General features: G+C 36.7%; 1 protein-coding gene across 2 annotated transcripts in view; it reads right to left on the bottom strand.

Annotated features, from left to right (window-relative positions):
* KCTD5 (potassium channel tetramerization domain containing 5) overlaps positions 1-20,167 on the bottom strand; it is a 109,214-nt gene that overhangs the window by 12,219 nt on the left and 76,828 nt on the right. Inside the window, exons 5-6 of one of the 2 annotated variants that reach the window (XM_007499162.3) lie at positions 19,577-19,693; positions 13,941-14,066 (exon numbers count right to left, since the gene is read on the bottom strand). In XM_007499162.3, the coding sequence (XP_007499224.1) occupies positions 13,941-14,066; positions 19,577-19,693 (243 nt within the window). The remainder of the gene's footprint in view (positions 1-13,940; positions 14,067-19,576; positions 19,694-20,167) is intronic. The other variant, XM_007499163.3, reaches the window with a different exon arrangement.

Raw genomic sequence — 20,167 nt, 5'->3', positions numbered from 1 at the left:
TTCTTATAATCAATCAGGAGAAACTGAAATCAGCCTTCATAAAATTCAACACGTTATAGCAGAAATACAATCACCCACCCCAAGTAACCAATCCCTCTTGATATACACCTGGATGCAGAGAAATGGCTTGGTACCAACCCTTTGTAAATGGTCCCTCTTTGCCTTCTGCTTTATAATTCTTTTTTAGACTTTGCATTAGTTGCTATTTTAAAGCCTGTTCTACTCTAGTCTAAGAGAGGCTCATGTCAATGCAGTTGCCTGACCATAACCATATTAAAAATCTTATAGAAAGTGATCCATGGGGGACAAGACTTATATTACTGTTTTTGCAAGATGCAGGTGAATACAATCAGAGTCCCCAATTCTGTAAAGTCCCTAAATCTAACTATAAAAACCTTTGTAAATCTTCAAGGTTCTTTTGTCTCCTAAGGGGAGTCATCAAATCTATTTATTCTGCAATTGCAAATATAGTGCATAGCTTAGACTTTGTTTCCTCAGTTATTATGAAACTATTCGAGACAGAACAAAACATGAAGTAATAAAGACAGTAGGCTGGGGGAAAAATGGAGAATCCTTGATCCTTTAGAGAAAGATTTAGTTAAGTGAAAAGAGCATCATATATGCTAGTCTGCATGTCAGATTCAGATTATGGCTTTGACACATACATTTCTAGGGCAAATAAAGCTCATCTTTATATTTAAACTGAATCTGAAATCATTCCTTCACTCTATTTTTCTGATCCTTAGTTTCTTCGGCTGTAACATGGAGAGAATAACATTTTCACTACCTATCTTAGAGGACTGTTGTGGAAAAAGTGTTTAAACTCTAATATTAGTGCTACAAAAACATCCTGTCATCTTTACACCTAGCCCAGTAGTAGAGAACAAAATTTTAAGACTTCCTGATAAGATTTCTAAAGCCCCAGCTACCATCCCACTGACCCAGGAATATCCAGCTAGGGATAGTGTACAAAACTTAAAAATAAAATTCTTCTTCAAAAATTCACTAGTTGTGTGACCCTGAGCAAGTCATTTACCCTTTTTGTGTCTCAATTTCCTCATCAGCTAAATGAGAGGACTGTACTCAATAACTTCCAATGTCTCTTCTAGCTGTAAACCTATGATTCTATGATCTTTGCCATATCTCAGCTTTCTTTTTGTAGGCCATATTGGGCTGCTTGGAAAGAAGCTATACCACAAACTAATGGACAAGATTTTGCTTTGGGGGGCAGCTGGGTAGCTCAGTGAATTGAGAGTCACACTGAGAGACAGGAGGTGCTAGGTTCAAATCTGACCTGACACTTCCCAGCTGTGTGACCCTGGGCAAGTCACTTAACCCCCATTGTCTAGCCCCCCTTCCTGCTCTTCTGCCTTGGAACCAATACCCAGTATTGATTCTGAGACAGAAGGTAAGGGTTTTACAGAAAGAAAGAGAGAGAGAGAGAGAGAGAGAGAGAGAGAGAGCGAGAGAGAGAGAGAGAGAGAGAGAGAGAGAGAGAGAGAGAGAGAGAGAGAGAGAGAGAGAGAGAGAGAGAGAGAGAGAGAGGGAGAAAGAGAGAGGGAGAGAGAGAGAGAGAGAGAGAGAGAGAGAGAGAGAGAGAGAGAGAGAGAGAGAGGGAGAAAGAGAGAGAGAGAGGGAGAGGAGAGAGAGAGAGAGAGAGAGAGAGAGAGAGAGAGAGAGAGAGAGAGAGAGAGAGAGAGAGAGAGAGAGAGAGAGAGATTTTGTTCTAGTCCTTTTGTGTGAGGTATTGCATAAGAGGGCATTCCCTCTTTTATTATTTAGAAGCAAACATTTAACAACCTATCATTATGCCTCCCTTATAGAAAGGAAGCCCCTAAATCATGTGAACTAAACACTCCACTGGATCACTGAGCATTGTGATTCCTTCCCCCAATACAAAATGTCCCTGCTATTGCTTCAGCAAGGCTAAGACCAAAGAATCCTCAACATCTATCTCTGACAGGTAGTCTTCCAACCAGTGCTTAGGCCTATTTAGGGATGGGGAACTCACTACCTCCTGAGGCTATCTTCTGTATCTGAGGCCAAATCTAGCTCTTTTTTTTTTTAAACTCTTACTTTCTATCTGTCAATACTGTGTATTGGTTCTAAGGCAGAAGAGTGGTACGGGCTAGGCAATGAGGGTTGTGACATGCCCAGGGTCACATAGCTGGGAAGTGTCTGAGGCCAGATTTGCAGCTCTAGTTATTTGGAAGATCTTTCTTATATTGCTGACAAAAGCAGGCAAGGGCAGGTGGTGGAGACAGTACAGGAACCTCTCCCTTTTTCTTCCAATTTGCCCTCCAAAAGAATATGATACTTTGAAATGATTTCTGGAGCAGCCTAACCCACAAAAAGACATGGTAAAGTAATTTTTCAGCCCAAGACAACTTAGAAGGCTAGCATGAGGGATATAGTGCATTAGTGTGAAGATGGAGCATAGCAACAGGGCAGATCCCACCAATGCATCCGGCCTTGGGTGCAAATGAAGTAGCAGCAAAGGCTTCTGGAACTCTCAGCCACAAATTGGGGCAGGCATGGGGTGGGGTGGGTGGGTAAGACAACTGCAGAGAAGGAGATTACAGGAGTCCCTTTGCTGGCCCTGGGTGCAAGACTCCTGTTGCGATTGCCCATACCCAGAACCAGGCTGCAGTCCTGGGGCACAGTTGCAGGGTGAGGAGGAGCATCAGCATACACCAGCACTTGTAGACACAAGGGAGCAGGGCACCCTGGTCACAGTTCTATGGGGTAAAAAAGTGTTTGGGATTACTCACAGATCAGAGTACAGGCTGGGAGAGCTTTAAATATACCTCTCCTTATACCACATTGGAAGAACTGAAAGCAGACAGATCACCAGGGCCAGTTAGCTTGGAACAATGCTTCCCCTTCACCAAAGATATAGAACCAACTTTTAACAATATTTTAAACTACAAGAAAAGAAAACGAACAAACAAAAGAAACTCAACATAGAAAGTTTCTGGTGACAGGGTAGACTCAAACTCAGAAAAAGAAAACAAAGCCAATACAGCTGTAATCAAAGACCTCAAGAAAAATATTCATTGCTCTTAAGCCCAAAAAGAATGGAGGATTTCAAAAATCAAATAAAAGATGTAGAAGAAAAATTGGTTAAAGAAATGAGAGTGATACAGGAAAATCATGAAAAGAATCAATAGTTTGTTAAGGAGACACACACAAAAATACTGAAGAAATTATTACCTTAAAAAGAAAATAGACCAATTGTAAAAGACACAAAAATTCAAAGAAGAGAAAAATTCCTTTAAAAGTAGAACTGGCCAAATGGAAAGACATACAAAAATGCAATGAAGAGAAAAACTTCTTGAAAGACAGATTTGGCCCCTTACAAAAAAAAGGTATAAAAATTCGCTAGGGAAAAGAACTCCTTATAAAATAGAATTGACCAAATGGAAAAGGAGACACAAAAGCTCATTCAAGAAGATAATTTCTTTAAAAATTAGAAATGGGCAAGGGGAAGCTAATGACTCCATAAGATAACAAAAAACATATAAAGTAAAAAGAATGAAAAATAGAAAATGTGATCTCATGGGGAAAAACAACTGTCCTGGAAAATAAATCCAGGAGAGACAATGTAAGAATTAACAGTCTACCTGAAAGCCATAATCCAAAAAAGAGCTCTGAAAACTGTCCTGATATTCTAGAATCAGAGGAAAACTAAGAGATCCAAAAAGGATAATTCTCAGAAATATCAAAGCAATATTCCAGATCAAGGAGAAAATATTATAAACAGCCCAAAAGGAACAATTCAAATATCATGGAACCACAGATGGGATACCACAAGATTTAGCACCTGCTACAATAAAGCTTTGGAGGACCTGGAAGAGGGCAAAGGAGCTAGGAATGCAACCAAGAATCATCCAACAAAACTGAGCATAACATTTCAGAGGGAAAAAATGGCTATTCAATTAAACAGAGGTTTTCCAAACATTCCTGATGAAAAGACCAGAGCTGAATGGAAAATCTGACTCTCAAATACAAGATTCAAGAGACTTATAAAAAGATAAATGGGAAAGAGAATCAGAAGACATCCCTACATAAAGATGATTCTTATAAATTAGGGCAGTTAGAAGGAATATATATATAGTCAGAGGGCAAGGGTGTGATTTAAATATGATCAGATGAATAAAAAAAATAAAACTAAGGCATGATAAAGAGGAATATATTTGGAGAAGCAATAAAGGAAAAACAGAATGGATTAATTTATTGCACATATAAGAGGCATGAAAGAGCATTCATAGTGAAGGAAATGGGGGAGTTGGTGAAGAAAGCACATGAATCTTATTCTCATCAGAACTGGCCCAATGAAAGAAGAATATACACAATAGAGAGACAGAGAGAGAGAGACAGAGAGAGAGAGAGAGAGAGAGAGAGAGAGAGAGAGAGACAGAGAGACAGAGAGACAGAGAGACAGAGAGACAGAGACAGACAGAGAGAGACACCAACCAATAGAAAAAGAGAGGACATTGGGAGAGGGAGAGGTCAGAAACTAAACGTAGATAAATAGGATGGAAAGTAATATATAGTAACAATGATGCAATTTTTAAAAGTCTATCTAATAAAGGCCTAATTTCTCAAATACATAGAGAACTGAGTTGAATACGTAAGAATACAATTCATTCCTCAACTGATAAATGGTCAGAGGATATGGACAGGCAATTCTCAGATAAAATAATCAAAGCTCTCTATAGTCATGCAAAAAATGCTGTCACTATTATTCAGAGAAACAACTCTGAGGTATCATCTTAAAAAAAGGGGAGACCCAGACTCAGAGTAGATAGAGTACTTTCCACTTGGGGATTCCCCTGAATACCCAGCTGTGATCTCAGGGTATTCTAACCTCTGGTAGTGGGAGTGAAACAGAATTACTTTCTCTCACTGGGTCAGTTGCATAAATGCCTTGGAGACAACTGATATATGAAAATGGCATCTCAAAGAGGGGATACAAACTGAGGATCAGAACAAGGGGTCCCTAACTCTGAGGGATCTAGCTAGCCCCCCACAATCAGGTTGCCTCCTGGTTTTCCAGCTAACTATTTCTATCTAGGTGTTCCCCAAAAGCTGACTAAGCTACCTATCTATGACCCTCAGTAGTTGGTTAGATTTATTTCAAAAGCTATCTCTTGAAAACCATTATGATTGATCTCAACCAGCTAAGTTCACCCCAGGGGATCTGACCCCTTAGGTAAAACCACAAAGCCGATCTGACAGGATTTAAAAATAAAAACCCTTTGGAAATCATAGCAGGTATGGTCAGATCTTTTTCTAGATGTTTCCCAGTCAAATAGAGTACCTCCAAAGAAGATTTAGGGGTTTATTCCTTCTCCACAATCAGGTGGAGGTAGATGAGCTCTGACAAGTCTGCCTTTCCTCCACCCTTTCCAACAGGAAAAGCCCTATCTCCTACAGGAAGTTATTACTCTAGCAGTTGTCACTTCCAAACTATTCCTCCTCTGACTTCTGCCTGCTAAAATTCTTCCCCTTGAGTTCTTGGTATGTAGCTTAAAGACAAGCCTTCCACTTCTCTTAAATCTCCTCCTATCTTTATCCTTTCCCCATGACAAAACTCACACCTACCAAATTGGCTATTATGACAGAAAAGGAAAATGAAAAAATTTGGAGGGGATATGGGAAAACTGAAACATGTATGCAATGTTGAGGGAGTTGTGAACTGATTTAATAATTCAGAAGAGCAATTTGAACCTATGCCAAAAGGGTGATAATAAAGCAGTATATACCCTTCTACTCCATATCATTACTAGATTTATATACCAAAGAGATAAAACACTGTAAAAAAATATTTAAATCAACTCTTTTTAGGGGGGCAAAGATATGGAAAATGAGGGGCTACCCATCAATTAAAGGAAAGGGTGAGCAAATTATAGCATATGATTGTAAAGGAATACTACTGTGCTATAAGAAATGACAAGGAGGAGCTAAGAAAAACCTGAAATGACTTACACAAACTGAAGCAAAGTGAAATAAGCAGAACCAGGAGGATACTGCACAGTGACAGGAATACTTCACAATGAACTATAAGTAACAGCTATTTTCAAACAATAATCAAAAACTGTCCCAAAGGACTCATGATAAAAAAAATGCCATCTATTTCCAGAGAACTGAGTTTGAATTCTGACTCCAAACGTTTTTTCACTTTCTTTTTCTATTTGATTTTCCTTCCACAAAAGGATTAATATGAAAAAAAGTTATACATGATTGCAATGTAAAATCTATATGGAAAGAATTTCAGACTCAATATTTGTTGGAAAATGTTGGAAACTTTTTACATGTAATTGGGAAAAAATAAATCAAATTAAAAAAAAATAAAAGGAGAAAAAAAGAGAGGGTTGGATAATATCAAGATCTAGATAGGCCAAGGCTCCAAAGTCCTTAACTCTTGGCTCTGAGAAGCCTTTGAGGACTCTGAAGAACCAGCATTCTCAAATTTCCAGGAAGTTATAAGCTGAGTAACTCATCAAAAAAATATAGCAAGTAAGGGGAAAGTTGAGTGGCTCAATGGACTGAGAGTCAGGACTAGAGAAGGAAGATTTGAACCTAGGACGGTTCAAATCTGGTCTCAGACACTTCCTACCTGTGTGACTCTAGGCAAGTCATTTAACCTCCAATGCCTAGTCCTTACCACTCTTCTGACTTGGAACCAATACACAGTACTGACTCTAAGCCAGAAGGTAAGAGTTTTAAAAAATACAAATATAATTTTAAAATATTTATCTACGTATTTATCTATCTATCAAGGGGGGGGGGGGAGTGGAAGATTCAAAGTTCCAATTCAAGAACTGAAGCTGAAGAGATGATTATGGTAAAGAAGACACCAACTAATAAAAGAAACTACTATAGATGATCAAAAGATGCTCAAAAATCCAGGCCAAGAGAAAGTAACTCTATAATAACTGCAAGCAAAGGAAACAATGGTTTTTCCATAAGGACTACATGAATACCTAGAGGTAATGAAGCAGCAAGAGGTTTTTTGTTTGTTTTTTTTTTTTAAATAAAAGCTCTCGTAGAATCAGGAGAATTAAAAACTTGAAATTTTAAAATGGTATGCCTTACCCCATGTAACAGACTCCCTGAATACTAGAATAGATCAAACAGAAATCAATGACTCCATAAAATAGCAAGAAATGTAAGAACAAAATCAAAGGACTGAAAAAAAAAAAGATACCTGTCATAAAAAACTGACCTGGAAAGCAGGTAAATGAGAGATCATTTTAAGAAAACTGGATTCCCCAAAATATATTTTTAAAAAGAGCATTTACACAATATTTCTGAAAATTATAAATGAAAACTGACCATCTATAAGCCCTAAAATAAGCACCTCAGGAATCAATCCTTTGTTCTCGTCTCTGTTTCACTCTCTCTCCCTCTCATACACACAGAATTTATTGTAAAAAATGCACTGAACTCAATAAATAGGGATGCCACAGGTCAAAAGGGAAGAGATATTCAGAAACAAACTTCCTGATGTTGAAGGGAAGTATTAAAAAAGAAGTTTTTTTTTTAAAGAAAAGTAAATAATTGGAACCTAAATGAAGTATCTATCAGTTGGGGAATAGTTTAAGAAATTGTGGTATGCAAATAATATGGAATATTACTGTGAAAGAAATGATGAAGTGAAAGAATATTTGTAAAGCACCCAGCCCAATGCCGGACACACTGCAGAAGCTATATACTAAAAAAAAAAAAATTTTTTTTTTATCATTTATGTCCCATTCATTATACCCTCTTTATATTATATATATGATATATATATATATATATATTCTCTTTATATCTCTTCTAGTCAGAAAAGTCCTTTAAATACCTTTCTCTGTAATGCAATAATTTCTAATAGTCACAGAGACACACACACACACACATACATTAGCTATAGACCATTAAAACTGGAGGACCACATGGGAAAATGTGTCAAATTAAGCCTTGACATTTAAATTCACAGTCAGTTATTTGTAAAGGAAACCTGTCTATCTTTAAAGGTAAGCTTGACCCTAAAAGGAAGGAAACTCCTGGGCTAGCTAAATTTAGTCTGCTGCTAAGGGCACCCTCACCTCATATTAGTAATATCTCAAAAGCTTAAGCACTCTATGAAGGAATGACCCTCTTTCATTATCATCTCCAGCTCTAATTCTTATTGCATTTATAAATCCAGATGCCCTAAAACTGGTTTCCAAAAAAAGCACCCATCTGACTTCCTTTATTATTTTCTTTATTATCATTCCATTTTCTAAAAAGCTGTGTTTCTGGGCCACCAGAAATACCATGGGAGGTTTCTAACATTACTTTCTGCCTTTCACTTTAACCCCAAATGTCCAAATATGCTATAAGTTTGAAAGCAATCCATACTAAAACTTTAGTAGCATTGAGTTTTTGACATGTGAAATGAGGGAACAGATCATGGTTAATAAGTTTTGTTAACCTGAGTTCTATGATAAATTTTGCCACAATCATCCACCTACAACAATGACAAAATGTCTGGCTATGTGGGGTTATTTTGTTGTCAATGGAAATTAAACTTCTGAAAAGTTGTATTTCTTAAACTGAAACTACTTTCAAAACAAATACTATAGGACCCAATATTCACCAAACGCAAGTGTGGAATGATAGGGAACTCTGCTTATCTAATTTATTTACTCCCCTCCTTTCTGGACATCTCTTAACACTTAAGTAGTTCTTCCTTGATCTGAACTCTGCCCCTTCATATATTCTTTAGTCTTTGTTCTTTCTACAGGGATTCAGAAGAATAAATAGAATCCGAATCCTTTTTTAATGTTACAGATCTTCGAAAACAAAGTGTTACAAAGGCCTGAGTGCAGTTTTAAGTTTTAATAGCTTAAATAATTTTAAGCTTTCGCATATATATATACTAAGACTTTTGGAACACCCCATATTTGAAACAATTAATGTTGTTCCAATACACCTGGCCTCACCCAAGCCCCAGTCAAATCATCTCTGCTCAATATCCTCAGGAATTTCAATATTCTTTTCATAACCCCTTTATCATCTGACCCATTCCAGTTTTATCAATGAAATGTGGCACCTATAACTGAATACAACACTCCAGATGTAGTCTATGTATGGCAAGTGCAATGGGAAAGTTGTGTACTTTAGTCTGGCCTATGATTCTCCTCATGTAGACCAAGATCACACAGTTGACTTATGCTGAGCCTACATTACACTAAAATGTCCAGTTTTTTACATAACACCCAAACATAGTTCCCCTAAGGTGTATCTAAGCAGCTGATTTTTGAGAAAACATGGAGAACTTTACATTTATCCTCATTAAACTGCATCTTAGATTCAACCTTGTTCCAACCTGATGAAATCTCTTTTACTTCTGCCATTCAATGGATTAGTTAATCCTCCCATCTTCGTATTACCCACATATTCTATCAGCATGCCGTCTAAGTACCTTTACTCAGAGGATTAACAAGAATGTTGAACAAAGCAGAGCAAAGGATAATCAAGGCCTGTAATATGACATGTAAAATGAAACCTCATTTCCAGCTACCATAACAACTAGTGTCATTTAGTGCTAAAACAGACTGCATACTTTCAGCAAATTTTTGCAGTAGGAAAGACATACTTAGGTTAGCTCACTACACAAGATCTACAATTAGTCAGCTCTACCACTCTAAGGAACATCAGTTACACAGGTAAACTACAACTGAACAAACACACCAGTAGGGGAAGTTTGGGTTAAGGGTCAGGTATTTCTGGGTCATTAAGAGGTGAGGCTTTTGGAGGAATTTCTAGGACAGCTAGAGCTCACCATTACATTTACAATTAATCTGAGTCATTCATATCGTAATCCGTCTCCTCATCTTCACTCTGGTTCAGCATGCACCATGCAGCAAGTACAGAGAAGAGATTAGTGGCAGAAGAGAGGGGAGAAAAGACAGCACAGTTTAGTCAGTAGCTGTAGCACAGAAATGCAATTAGTCAACATATAAGAGTATTTTCTGTTATTCAAAAGCCAGTGTGAGGAAGTAGTGCCAATTTTCACAATTTGACAGAAGAAAACAAAGGGAAGTGAAAATAACTTTTTTTTTAAAGCTACACCTTCCATCTTAGAATAGATACTGTGTATTGGTTCCAAGGCAGAAGAGTGGTCGGAGCTAGGCAATGGGAGTTAAGTGACTTGCCCAGGGTCACACAGCTGGGAAGTGTCTGAGGCCAGATTTGAACACAGGACCTCCCATCTCTAAGCCTGGCTCTCAATCCACCTGCCCCTGAAAATAACTTTTTAATAGGAGAAGTCTTTCTATTTTCCATTATGCATAGAATTATTACCCACCTCTGGAAGTCTTAGTGATCGTTGGAGCCACCAAACCCACATGGGTTTTGTGGGGACAGGGTTTACTCCTGTAACCCACCTTTTTGTTTAAAAAAAAAAAAACTTCCTTTATAAATTTTACAGAAATTCATTTCTTTAGCATTATTTTTCTCCCATGTGGAACTTCATTTTCCCCACAAGTTTAAAGAGATGAATAAAATATTGTCAAATTAAAACTAAAAGTTTAAAATGCAGCTTGTAAAGACTTATATGAGGAAAGAAGAATTTAAAAAGGAGAGAACAGCAACTTTTTATATTAACAAAGAAGTAGATGAATTTATTTCAAAACATTATGTAAATTTTTAAAGAACAATATTTTCTCAGCTCCCTATTTGCCCAAATGAATGGCCAAAAACCCATTTTCCATTCTAAGCTAGCCCTGACCATGAACTAGAAATTTCTCCTAAGCCCTAGAAAATGCCTGTTGTGGCTTATGCCCTAGTTTAGCAGAGGCTTTAGGATACTGCTCACAAAGCCTAGATATTTTTGGATTGACAGATCTTTTTTTTTTTTTAATGGGATAAAAGGGAACTTGGGTCATACCCGAAGCCTTTTAACAACTGTTCTCATGCATTTCACAGCTAGAAGTCATCTAAATCTCTATTTTGTGCTAAAATTTTAAAAAGTGTTTTTTAAAAGCCTGTAAAACCTATCTTTGCTTACTAGTAAATACTACATCTAACATTCTAATAGTGGTTCAACATGAGAGAATGTACCCTTCTAATAATTTTGCCAGTTGCATCCTTAATTCAATCTGAAAAGGAATCAAAAAACATAATACAGGGAGAGTAGTAGTGTTTTACTTGGTGATCAATTTATTCTTTAAAGGCCTCCCAAAGAAAGGTGTGGCCTCAATACCATTTGCTCTTAAAAGCAATCGAAGGACTCCAAATTGACAATTTGTCTCCCTCTACTACTCAGCAACTCCAGGAAAATAGCACTGACAATTCGGTAATGGAATGATCATACACTATTTACTGTAGCTGGCCTTGCCTAATGCCCCAAACAGGTCAATACAGTTGTTACGAAGACCAAGCAAACAACTGGGGTCCAATTAGGTCTCAGACTAAACTTCAGGTTGGTTCATAAAGTAATTTCTAAACAATTTCTCACAATATACAAAGTCACAAAATTTCAAATTTTTGAGACAACATGCTAAATTTTTAATAGTGTAACACAGTAATGGTCCAAATATGTGCTGAATTTTTTGTTTGAACTATAAGTATAATCTATAAGTATATAAGTATATAAGTAGTATATCTATATACATTTTACCTTTTGAAAGTTTCCTTTTAGAATCATGGCCTATACATAAATAACAAACTAATATCTTTTCTTGTACTTCTTATACTAAATACAAAGGTTCAGAACTCAAATCATTAATACTTTGAGCTTTTAGCTAATACCATTTTCATGTTCAGTAGATTCCCTTCTGCCTTCTAGTCTTCTAGTAAAATCTTACTCATTCTTCAAGATCTAAGGGACATTTTACCTTCATGAAATTTCCTGTCTACTTCAATCTAGAGTTTTAAATTTGTATTTATTAAATTTACCAAATACTTTAGTATATCAATCATAAAATGTCTTGAATTATTGCCTATTTCTTATGTGTAAAACATCTCCTCAGTAAGATCAGATTCTTTGTAAAAAATACATTCACTATAGTTAATTTTAAAAACACAACTGCTCAATGAACACTTGCTGATTCACCTCAGATCCAAATGGGTTCACTGTGTACTCAGCCAAATGAAAATGTAAAATATCTTAATTCCATAGTTCTTTGTAAGAACTGTCATAATACAGCCTCATTCTAGACTCTATTAACATAGGATGTCTGATAACCGTCAAAATTAAGGGTTTTTAGGAATTACCAATTTTAACTCCCTCCCAGTGGATGAGTACCACAAATAAGAAATAAGTCGTCATCTAGCCTCTAACTTGAAAATCTCTAGTTATAGGAAATTAACTGGAGCTACCCATAAGACAGACCATACTATCTTCCAACAACTATAATTATATACATCAGAATTTACAATGATTACAAGGAAGGGCAGAGATTATTAAAAATAACTACCTATTTACAGCAGTTGATACTCATCATGTACAATACTATAAGCATGTGCTAACAATGTATATAAAGCTCTATGGGTACCAAATAAAATTCTAAGCTTTTGAACAAATGAATCTAGTTGAATAGTTTATCAACTATTTTGGTGGTTTTCAGATACAAAAGAGGTATCATTCAGCCCCTAGTGTAAAATATCTATCCACTTCTGATATTTAGAAAAATGCAACCTGTCTTTCCCTACTATCACACATTCTCACTGATTCCTTTGAGATTTGCCCACAGAAAACAAGGTTACCATTAACAAATGAGGAAGCATTGCAAAGCTTTTGCAAAACTCATGCCTATTTTGGATGTTTACATTTCTAGAGGTAACTGAAATAGGTTTTTAGGTTGTATATATAAAAAAATTGCTGAATAAATGGGTTGGTTTTGAAAGACAGAGGTTGGAATGTGTTGAAATAGAAAGAACATGACCTGAAGTCAGGAATCTTGGATTCAAATCCCACTTTTATTGCTAACCAATATTATAAACTAGGGTAAGGTTCTTCCTTTCTCTAGGCCACACTAGTTCCCTTATCTATAAAACAGATACACTATTATACTTGCATCACTTACTTCACAGATCTATTGTAAGATTCAAATAGATAATGAACATAAAGCAATATGTAAATACAAGTTGTTACTACTAGCATGAAGAATACTTCCCCAAAGCTTCTAATAATCAATAGAACTGTTTTAGGAAAACTGCTATCTTGTAAACTGCTTAAATAGTCTGAAAACTACATAGCAATGGAAAAAAGGAACCTAAGTGAACTAGCTGTATTTGAGAAAGATTGGCAACTAAATGCCAATAGTAAGATGAAATAAAGCTAATAAAATATGAAAAATATTTTCTTTTTTAAAATAAATACTTAATGAAAAACATTCTTGTACAATGGCTAGAGAGCTGACCCTCAAAGTCAAGAAGACTTAGGTACATATCCCACAAATGATACTTCCTGGCTGTGTATGCCTGGGCAAATCACTGGAGTACCTCTGTGTACTCTAGTCAACTCTCCCAAACAATAAACTTGAAGAGAAGGGGCTGACCTGCAATGAGAAAGGGTTTGCTTCCACTCTCAGTACAATCACACATTCCTATCCCTAAGTATTTTTACTGTCCATTGTCACAGTTAGTACTTATATCTTTTTGTTTTTTTTACTTTGGTAAAACGATGTCATTGATCTGTGCTCACACAGTGGAGAGGCATATCTTCCTTCCATAAGACCAGAAGTCCTACCTATGAGGCCTTCAGGATTGCTGTCACCATAAAACATTCATTCCTAGAGAGGCCATCCTTCTGGGAATGAGCTTCTCCATGCTTATGAAGAAAGCAGACATCTAGTCTCCATTTCATGAATAAACAGTCTTCTCTTAAGAGCTGAAGGACACTCCTGAGAAATTTTCCTGGCCCTCAAAGTCCCTTTCCCCACCTATTTCCCAATACTTACCTTTGCCTTTTCGCTGGGTTCACTGGTTGTGCCATAAGAGGTATTATGCAACTCCTTCGAGACAACGCAAAGAAATTCAGCTTGGTCTTCATTTCCATAGTTATAAGATGAACCAATACTGACCAGCTAGAAGATAAACAATAGGTGATAAGTTAGTAGGAAAATAAATTCTTCCTTTTCCCTTCACCTTATCATTGAGCATCTTAATGGCTTTTGCCCTTAAGAAAAACTCAAAGCTGACCCTTTACCCTGGGAGACATCTGCTATTAGAGTCAGAATGACTTCCAAGGTAAGGTCTAATTCTCAGGGCAGTAAGCAGCCCTGTCAGCTAGTCAACACTCCTCAGGAGACCAGATGACAGTTTACTTCCAATGATCTTAAATAAATAGGGAAATCAAGGTATTTGAGTGCTTTTGAGAAGGTATTTTTAATGAATTAATGGAAAACAAACTTCTTAAATTACACATATAACTCTCCCTTTGCAGGACCACATCATTTATTTTTAACTTGTTAGGACATGCTCTTTCCCCCAATGAAACATTCTACTTATAATTATCCCAATTTTCCTAATTGGACCAGGAGGAGACCATTCAACACCACAAGGGAGATTGGGGAGGAAGGAGTATAAGGATGGGGGATAAAAGCAATAAGAAGATGCTGTAAGTAATCCAGCCATTCAAGCAATCATGTCTAGGGTAGCAAATGAACCATACCTCTATGCCAGACAATGCCATACAAGCAATAAACTTAGGAGAAGGCTGCTCCAAAATATGAGAGTTACACTAACAAATTAGTAACAAAATTGCCCTATTTGTTCTTGGAAAAGCATTTCTGAGTTTTCTAGACTTAAGGCCTGAAATCACAGAGGGAATCAAAGAATGACTTGCCCAAAGATTCAAAGAGTAATATCAATGATGTCACAACAGCACATATGTACCTTAACTGAGGCAATCAGAAACACTAGGTCCAAGTCATGACCCTGTAACAGTTACTTTATGTGTGGCCATGGGCACATCATAAAATGAAGGAATTGGACTAGATGATTTCCAGGACCTCTTTTATTAGGTCTAACATACTATGCTTCTATGAAGTGGCAATGAATCATTGGCTCAGAGGTAGGATAAAGAACATTAAGGGTAGAAAAAAATCTCCACATTAAAAACCTCTCCATATTTTCCTCTAAGGTGTGGGAACTAGGAAACAATTCTGAGCCCCATAAAAACAGTAAACTATTTGCATTAGGAGTCTACATCAATCCATCAGGGAACTTGAGAACTCTTTGAGGGCAGGGGCTATGCTATTTCATTTTTATAGCCCCAGCTCCTAGCACTCGTAGTGGTTGCCTGAAGAATATTTGTTCAATTAAACTGAATTATGTTCTGGAGCAGGAAACAAACAAACAAACAAAACCCAACCAACTTCAGATGGGAAAAACGTTTAACGAAGGGGGAAATAAGTCAGATCTGAAGCATAAGCTTGTGGGTTTTCCCAATAAGTCTTGAGGGTACTGGCTTTCAGCCACTCAGCACAGCCCATAAACTGCCTCTCTACTGTCATGGTGCCTCAAAGAAAGAAGATATTTTATCATGCAAATTTACTTCTAGAGCTCAAAAAATCAGCATAGATTTTACACTAAATGTATCCTTGCACTGGCTTCAGAAAAAAATTTGGATTACATTCATTCAATAAAGAAAAATAAGCCTTGTGAAAGGATGAGAAGAATTGTATATTAAACATTAACTTGCAGCAAGAGTCAATGGTACATTTACTAAGCTCTAAAGTGGGCTAAAAAGGCCAGCTCCTCCAAGGTAATACATTATACTTGCATTAGACACATGCTAAGTAGCCTAGAAGAGTAGCCAGTACAAACTCCTGCCAACTCCAAAAGTGGTCTTGATACAGGAAGAGACATCTGAGACAAAAAACAATACTTCAATGGCAATAAAAGTAGATGACACGTAAGCTCTAAGTGGAAGAATGTGAAATTGCTGAACTCTCCACTACACTGGGAATGTGTGAAAAGAGAGTAAATAAGAAGTGAGAGGAATAGATAAGGAATGAAAACATTTTAGTGAGTTCTCCTTTCATTTGGGAGAGCTGAACTTAAAATCTTGGCAAGGTTCATAAACAACTATTTTGGTATCAGTTTTCATTTGTGCTCCTCAGAAAATAACCCAATAATCAACTGCCTATCCCCAGAAAGGAGAGAACAAAAGGGATAGCTGCTGCCTGACTAGTAGCAAAAAAGGATGAACATCAATATGGGGAAATCACTTTATAGCTATCTCAGCTTTAAAACAGCTATCTTTAGCACCATACTCTCAGGAGTTAGAAGAGACCTCAGAAGTCACCTAGTCCAAACCCTTAAAAAAGCATGAATCTATCACTGCCAGGTAGGCATCCAACTTTTGGTTGAATTCCTCCAGGAGTAAAGAACTCCCTGCCTACTGTCCACCGTCTCCACCTGAGGCAGCTCATTCACTGGTCAACAGCAAGGATAGTTAGGAAGCTAGCTCCTTTTTAAACAAAGCTACTGACATCCATTAGTGAGGATTATGCCTTCTAGGTAAAATCAAATTAAATCTACTTCCAAATGAAGCCATACATTGGAGAATACAGATGTTCTCAACTAAAAGAAAGGAGGAAAATTATCCCTGTTAATCAATTTTGCCAATGTTCAGGATGTTTGGAATCCAGTCCTAGATCTAACTCTGGCTCTGTGCATGTGAGCAAATCACATCTACTCTATAATCCTCAATTGTCTCCTCTATAAAAGAAAGGGTTTGAACTAGTTAGAACTATTTACAACCAGTTCTTTTCTATTATGAAATCTTATTCTGTTCTACTAAGGTGTCACCTTATTAAGAGATGGGGCAATTATGCTCCTAGAAACAAGAACAGGGGGCAGGACCCTCAAAAACAAAACAGTCTTTCCTCCTCAGTGTTTATTAATGCTTAGTAAAGGCCTAGATATTGAACCAGAAAAATGGCCTTTTTTTGCCTTTAGAAGAAGCTCCTTAGATGATGTTTTAATCTGGCAGTCTTAGTTCTTCATTTCCAACTAAATGTATTATAACTTTCCCAAATACACCAATATGTCATTGTTGCCCTCCAGCAATATTGCTAGAAGACTTAAAATGAACTAAAGAAGATTATCTAAAGACTGCAACTTGGAATTTGGAAGATAAAAAAACAACCAGTTTCTTCCAAAGGAGTCCTATGGACAGGACCCACTGCCTTGGTCACAGGCAGTCAGAAGGATACTTCAAGTAATGAGGATAAATCTTTTTTTGGTTTATCCCTAAAATCATCAGATAGCCAAACTGGTGAGGCAGCACTGTGAGAAGTGCAACATCAATGCTTAGACTCAGATTTGTCTGACCTAATTCAGAGAAGCTGATCTGGCATTCACATAATTCTGTCTTTAGAGAAAACTTCTTTGGGAACAAAAAGAAATGTGTTAGTGTCTTGATATCAAATGACTAACACCGTGGCTGCTGACTACTGACATAGCTATTTTTGTTGGAATTCTCTGGTCTACTCTGGATAGCCCAGAATTTTGAAGAATATCAGTTTGGAGTGGGGCTCAATAAGAAAGAAGATCAGAACCCCTCAATTAACCCAGGTTCATTACATTCTTAACTCAGTGTAGCTAAATAGGCTAAAAACCCAGAAGCATATGGTAGCAGAGCAAGAAGAACAATGGAGTCATTCAATCTGAGTTTCAGTCCTAGCTAAGGAAAAAATTTGTGATGATAACTCACCTTGTAAATTGCCATAGACTTCTTCACAAATAATAAAAAACTGGAAGCTTTGTCAAACCAGAGGCAAAGGAAATGAAAGTTTCTTTCAGGCCTTCAACTTTTTAGTTGGTAGTTTTTAAAAATATTTACAAAATGTCATCTTGGAAGCCATATTTTCATTAACTATTTTTTAGTTACTTAATACCTATTAAATAGTGTAACTTACATAATATATTCCAATTCAGGCTACAAAATGGCAATTTTGAAAAAAAAAGTTTATGACGTTGGAATAGCCTTTTCCCCAATGAATTAGGAATGTTTCTACTATAAACAGGGTCTGACCATAACATGCTCACCTAGAATGCTTACGATCTCTATATAAGGGAGAAGTGAAGAGTGTAAAATTTAAAAATATCATCAATAAATTAGAAATTATTTGTGAGAGAAAAAGAAAAAGCGACTATATCTTGCTTTCCCTAAACTGTTTTCTACCTCATCAAATCACAGAAAGATTATTGTTCATCATCAAAGACTTAACGAAACGGTTTCAGTATAATGAAAGAAAAGCCCTAAAATTAATGATCTGGTTATCTAGTTTGCATATTCTCCAAGTTTCATGGTTTTTGACTTTCCTCCTGCAGGCCATTTTATAAACATTTCACTACCAAAATGCTTTTTAATATGTAAAAATGTATATGGTTTATTGGAAGTAAATGAATCTAATTATTTAAAAAAACATTTCACTATCTGTTCCTTGTGCAAAACAGGAAGAAATGAAACTTGAACTGGCAATTCTGGTCACTTTGGAGTCAAAGAAAATGGATGAAATTGACTTTAAAAAAATTATTGATGGGACTTCAATCATGGCTCCTATTCCTTTATTACTCTACTCAGTAACTATAAATAAGAGTGAGTCTTGAACTATGAACAGCTCACAAATAAAATCTGCTAAAAGAATAGAGAACCGAGTAGAAGGCACTATGATAAATGTATAAGCTGGATTTTTAAAACTGGAGTTAGCTAAGCTAACTTTGGCACAGAATAGACTTTTTATGGGAATAAACCTAAAGAATAATCAACCCACTCCAGCACTGAATTAACCCTTTTGGCATTATCACTGTCTTTTAAGCATCACTATTTGCATGATGATCATCACATCCAACCAGTACCTGAGCAGGAAGACCCTCTACAACATCCAGTTCAAGAGGTCAGCTAATCAGCCTCTAAATGAAAATCTCTTCAGAAAGGAGGAACTCACTACCTCTATCACTGGTGTGGTGTAGCTGGAAAGAGTGCTGGACTTGTGTCAAGAGAGAACCGGTTGAAGTCTCTAACCATGACACTTCCAGATACACATCCATTGACAGGCTATGTGGCCTCTTTAAGAGTCTCAATAAGCCAGAAATAATATAGGTAATTAGTCTTACTATGAGGATCAAATGAAACTTTTTTGAAAAGATGGAAAACCTTAAAGTACAACATAAATACAGTTGTTACTGTTTTTATTATTGCTGTTGTTACTGTTTCTACTTCAGATAGGGTCAGAAATTCCTTCTAGCTCTAAGATTCTCTTATTTTACTAAACCTACACAGTCATAGGCTGAAAGAAGCACAATTATGTTAAATAACATGCAGGATTTAGATTCTTAAGATTTTCATTCTCTACAAGGCTTTTTCTTTTTATTTATAAGATGAACATTTATAGAGTGCAATTAAATGCCATGGACTAAAAGAAAGTGGTAAGAAGCCAATCATAACAGAACCAGCTATGCACCTAAGAAAGAAGCTATGTGACCTGGAAGCAGAAAAAAAAATTTTTTTTTAATGCAAGGAATTTATTCATGCAGGTTGTGGCAAGATGGGCTTGGGAAGGGGTGGAATGGTGGGACACACCTCACTGCAGCATTTCTGGAAACGTGTCTCCTCCCCTCTCACTTCCCGAGACACTATCAGCAGAAACTCTGACTGGTGGTGCCGGCCATAGCCAAAGGCAGGACCTATACTGACAAGCTGCAACATCCAATCAGAGCAAAACACAAACAGAAATCTTGGTGATGCTATAGCATTCAATGTCCCCTGTGTCACAAAAGGTATTGCCAACCTCTGTGACCCACATCCTTCTCCATGGTCATGAACATGCAAAATTTCCCAGCACCAGGATTCCAATGGCATTTCAGTGTATGCAAACCCTCTGTATACAAGTAATAGAAAGGCAGTTAGAAAATTAAGTTCTGGAGGCCTTTACCCTGCTTCCCCAAGTTTGATTTTATTTTAAATCAGAGCATTCTATAAATATGATCAATTATTTCAAATGACTTGGGGGTAAATTATCCCTTAATTAGAAGGATACTGTGGAAAATCAACAACTTTCTTCTTTTCTCCCTAGGAAAGGTAATTAGAAAAACATAGCCTGCAGGAGTTGTAACACAGGATCAAGTTACTACAAGATGAAAAAGAATACCTCAAAGAAATTATCTATAGGAT

This window comes from Monodelphis domestica, chromosome 7 (genome assembly GCF_027887165.1).
Source record: "Monodelphis domestica isolate mMonDom1 chromosome 7, mMonDom1.pri, whole genome shotgun sequence".
Taxonomy (NCBI): domain Eukaryota; kingdom Metazoa; phylum Chordata; class Mammalia; order Didelphimorphia; family Didelphidae; genus Monodelphis; species Monodelphis domestica.
This window is presented reverse-complemented; position numbering and strand designations above follow the sequence as displayed.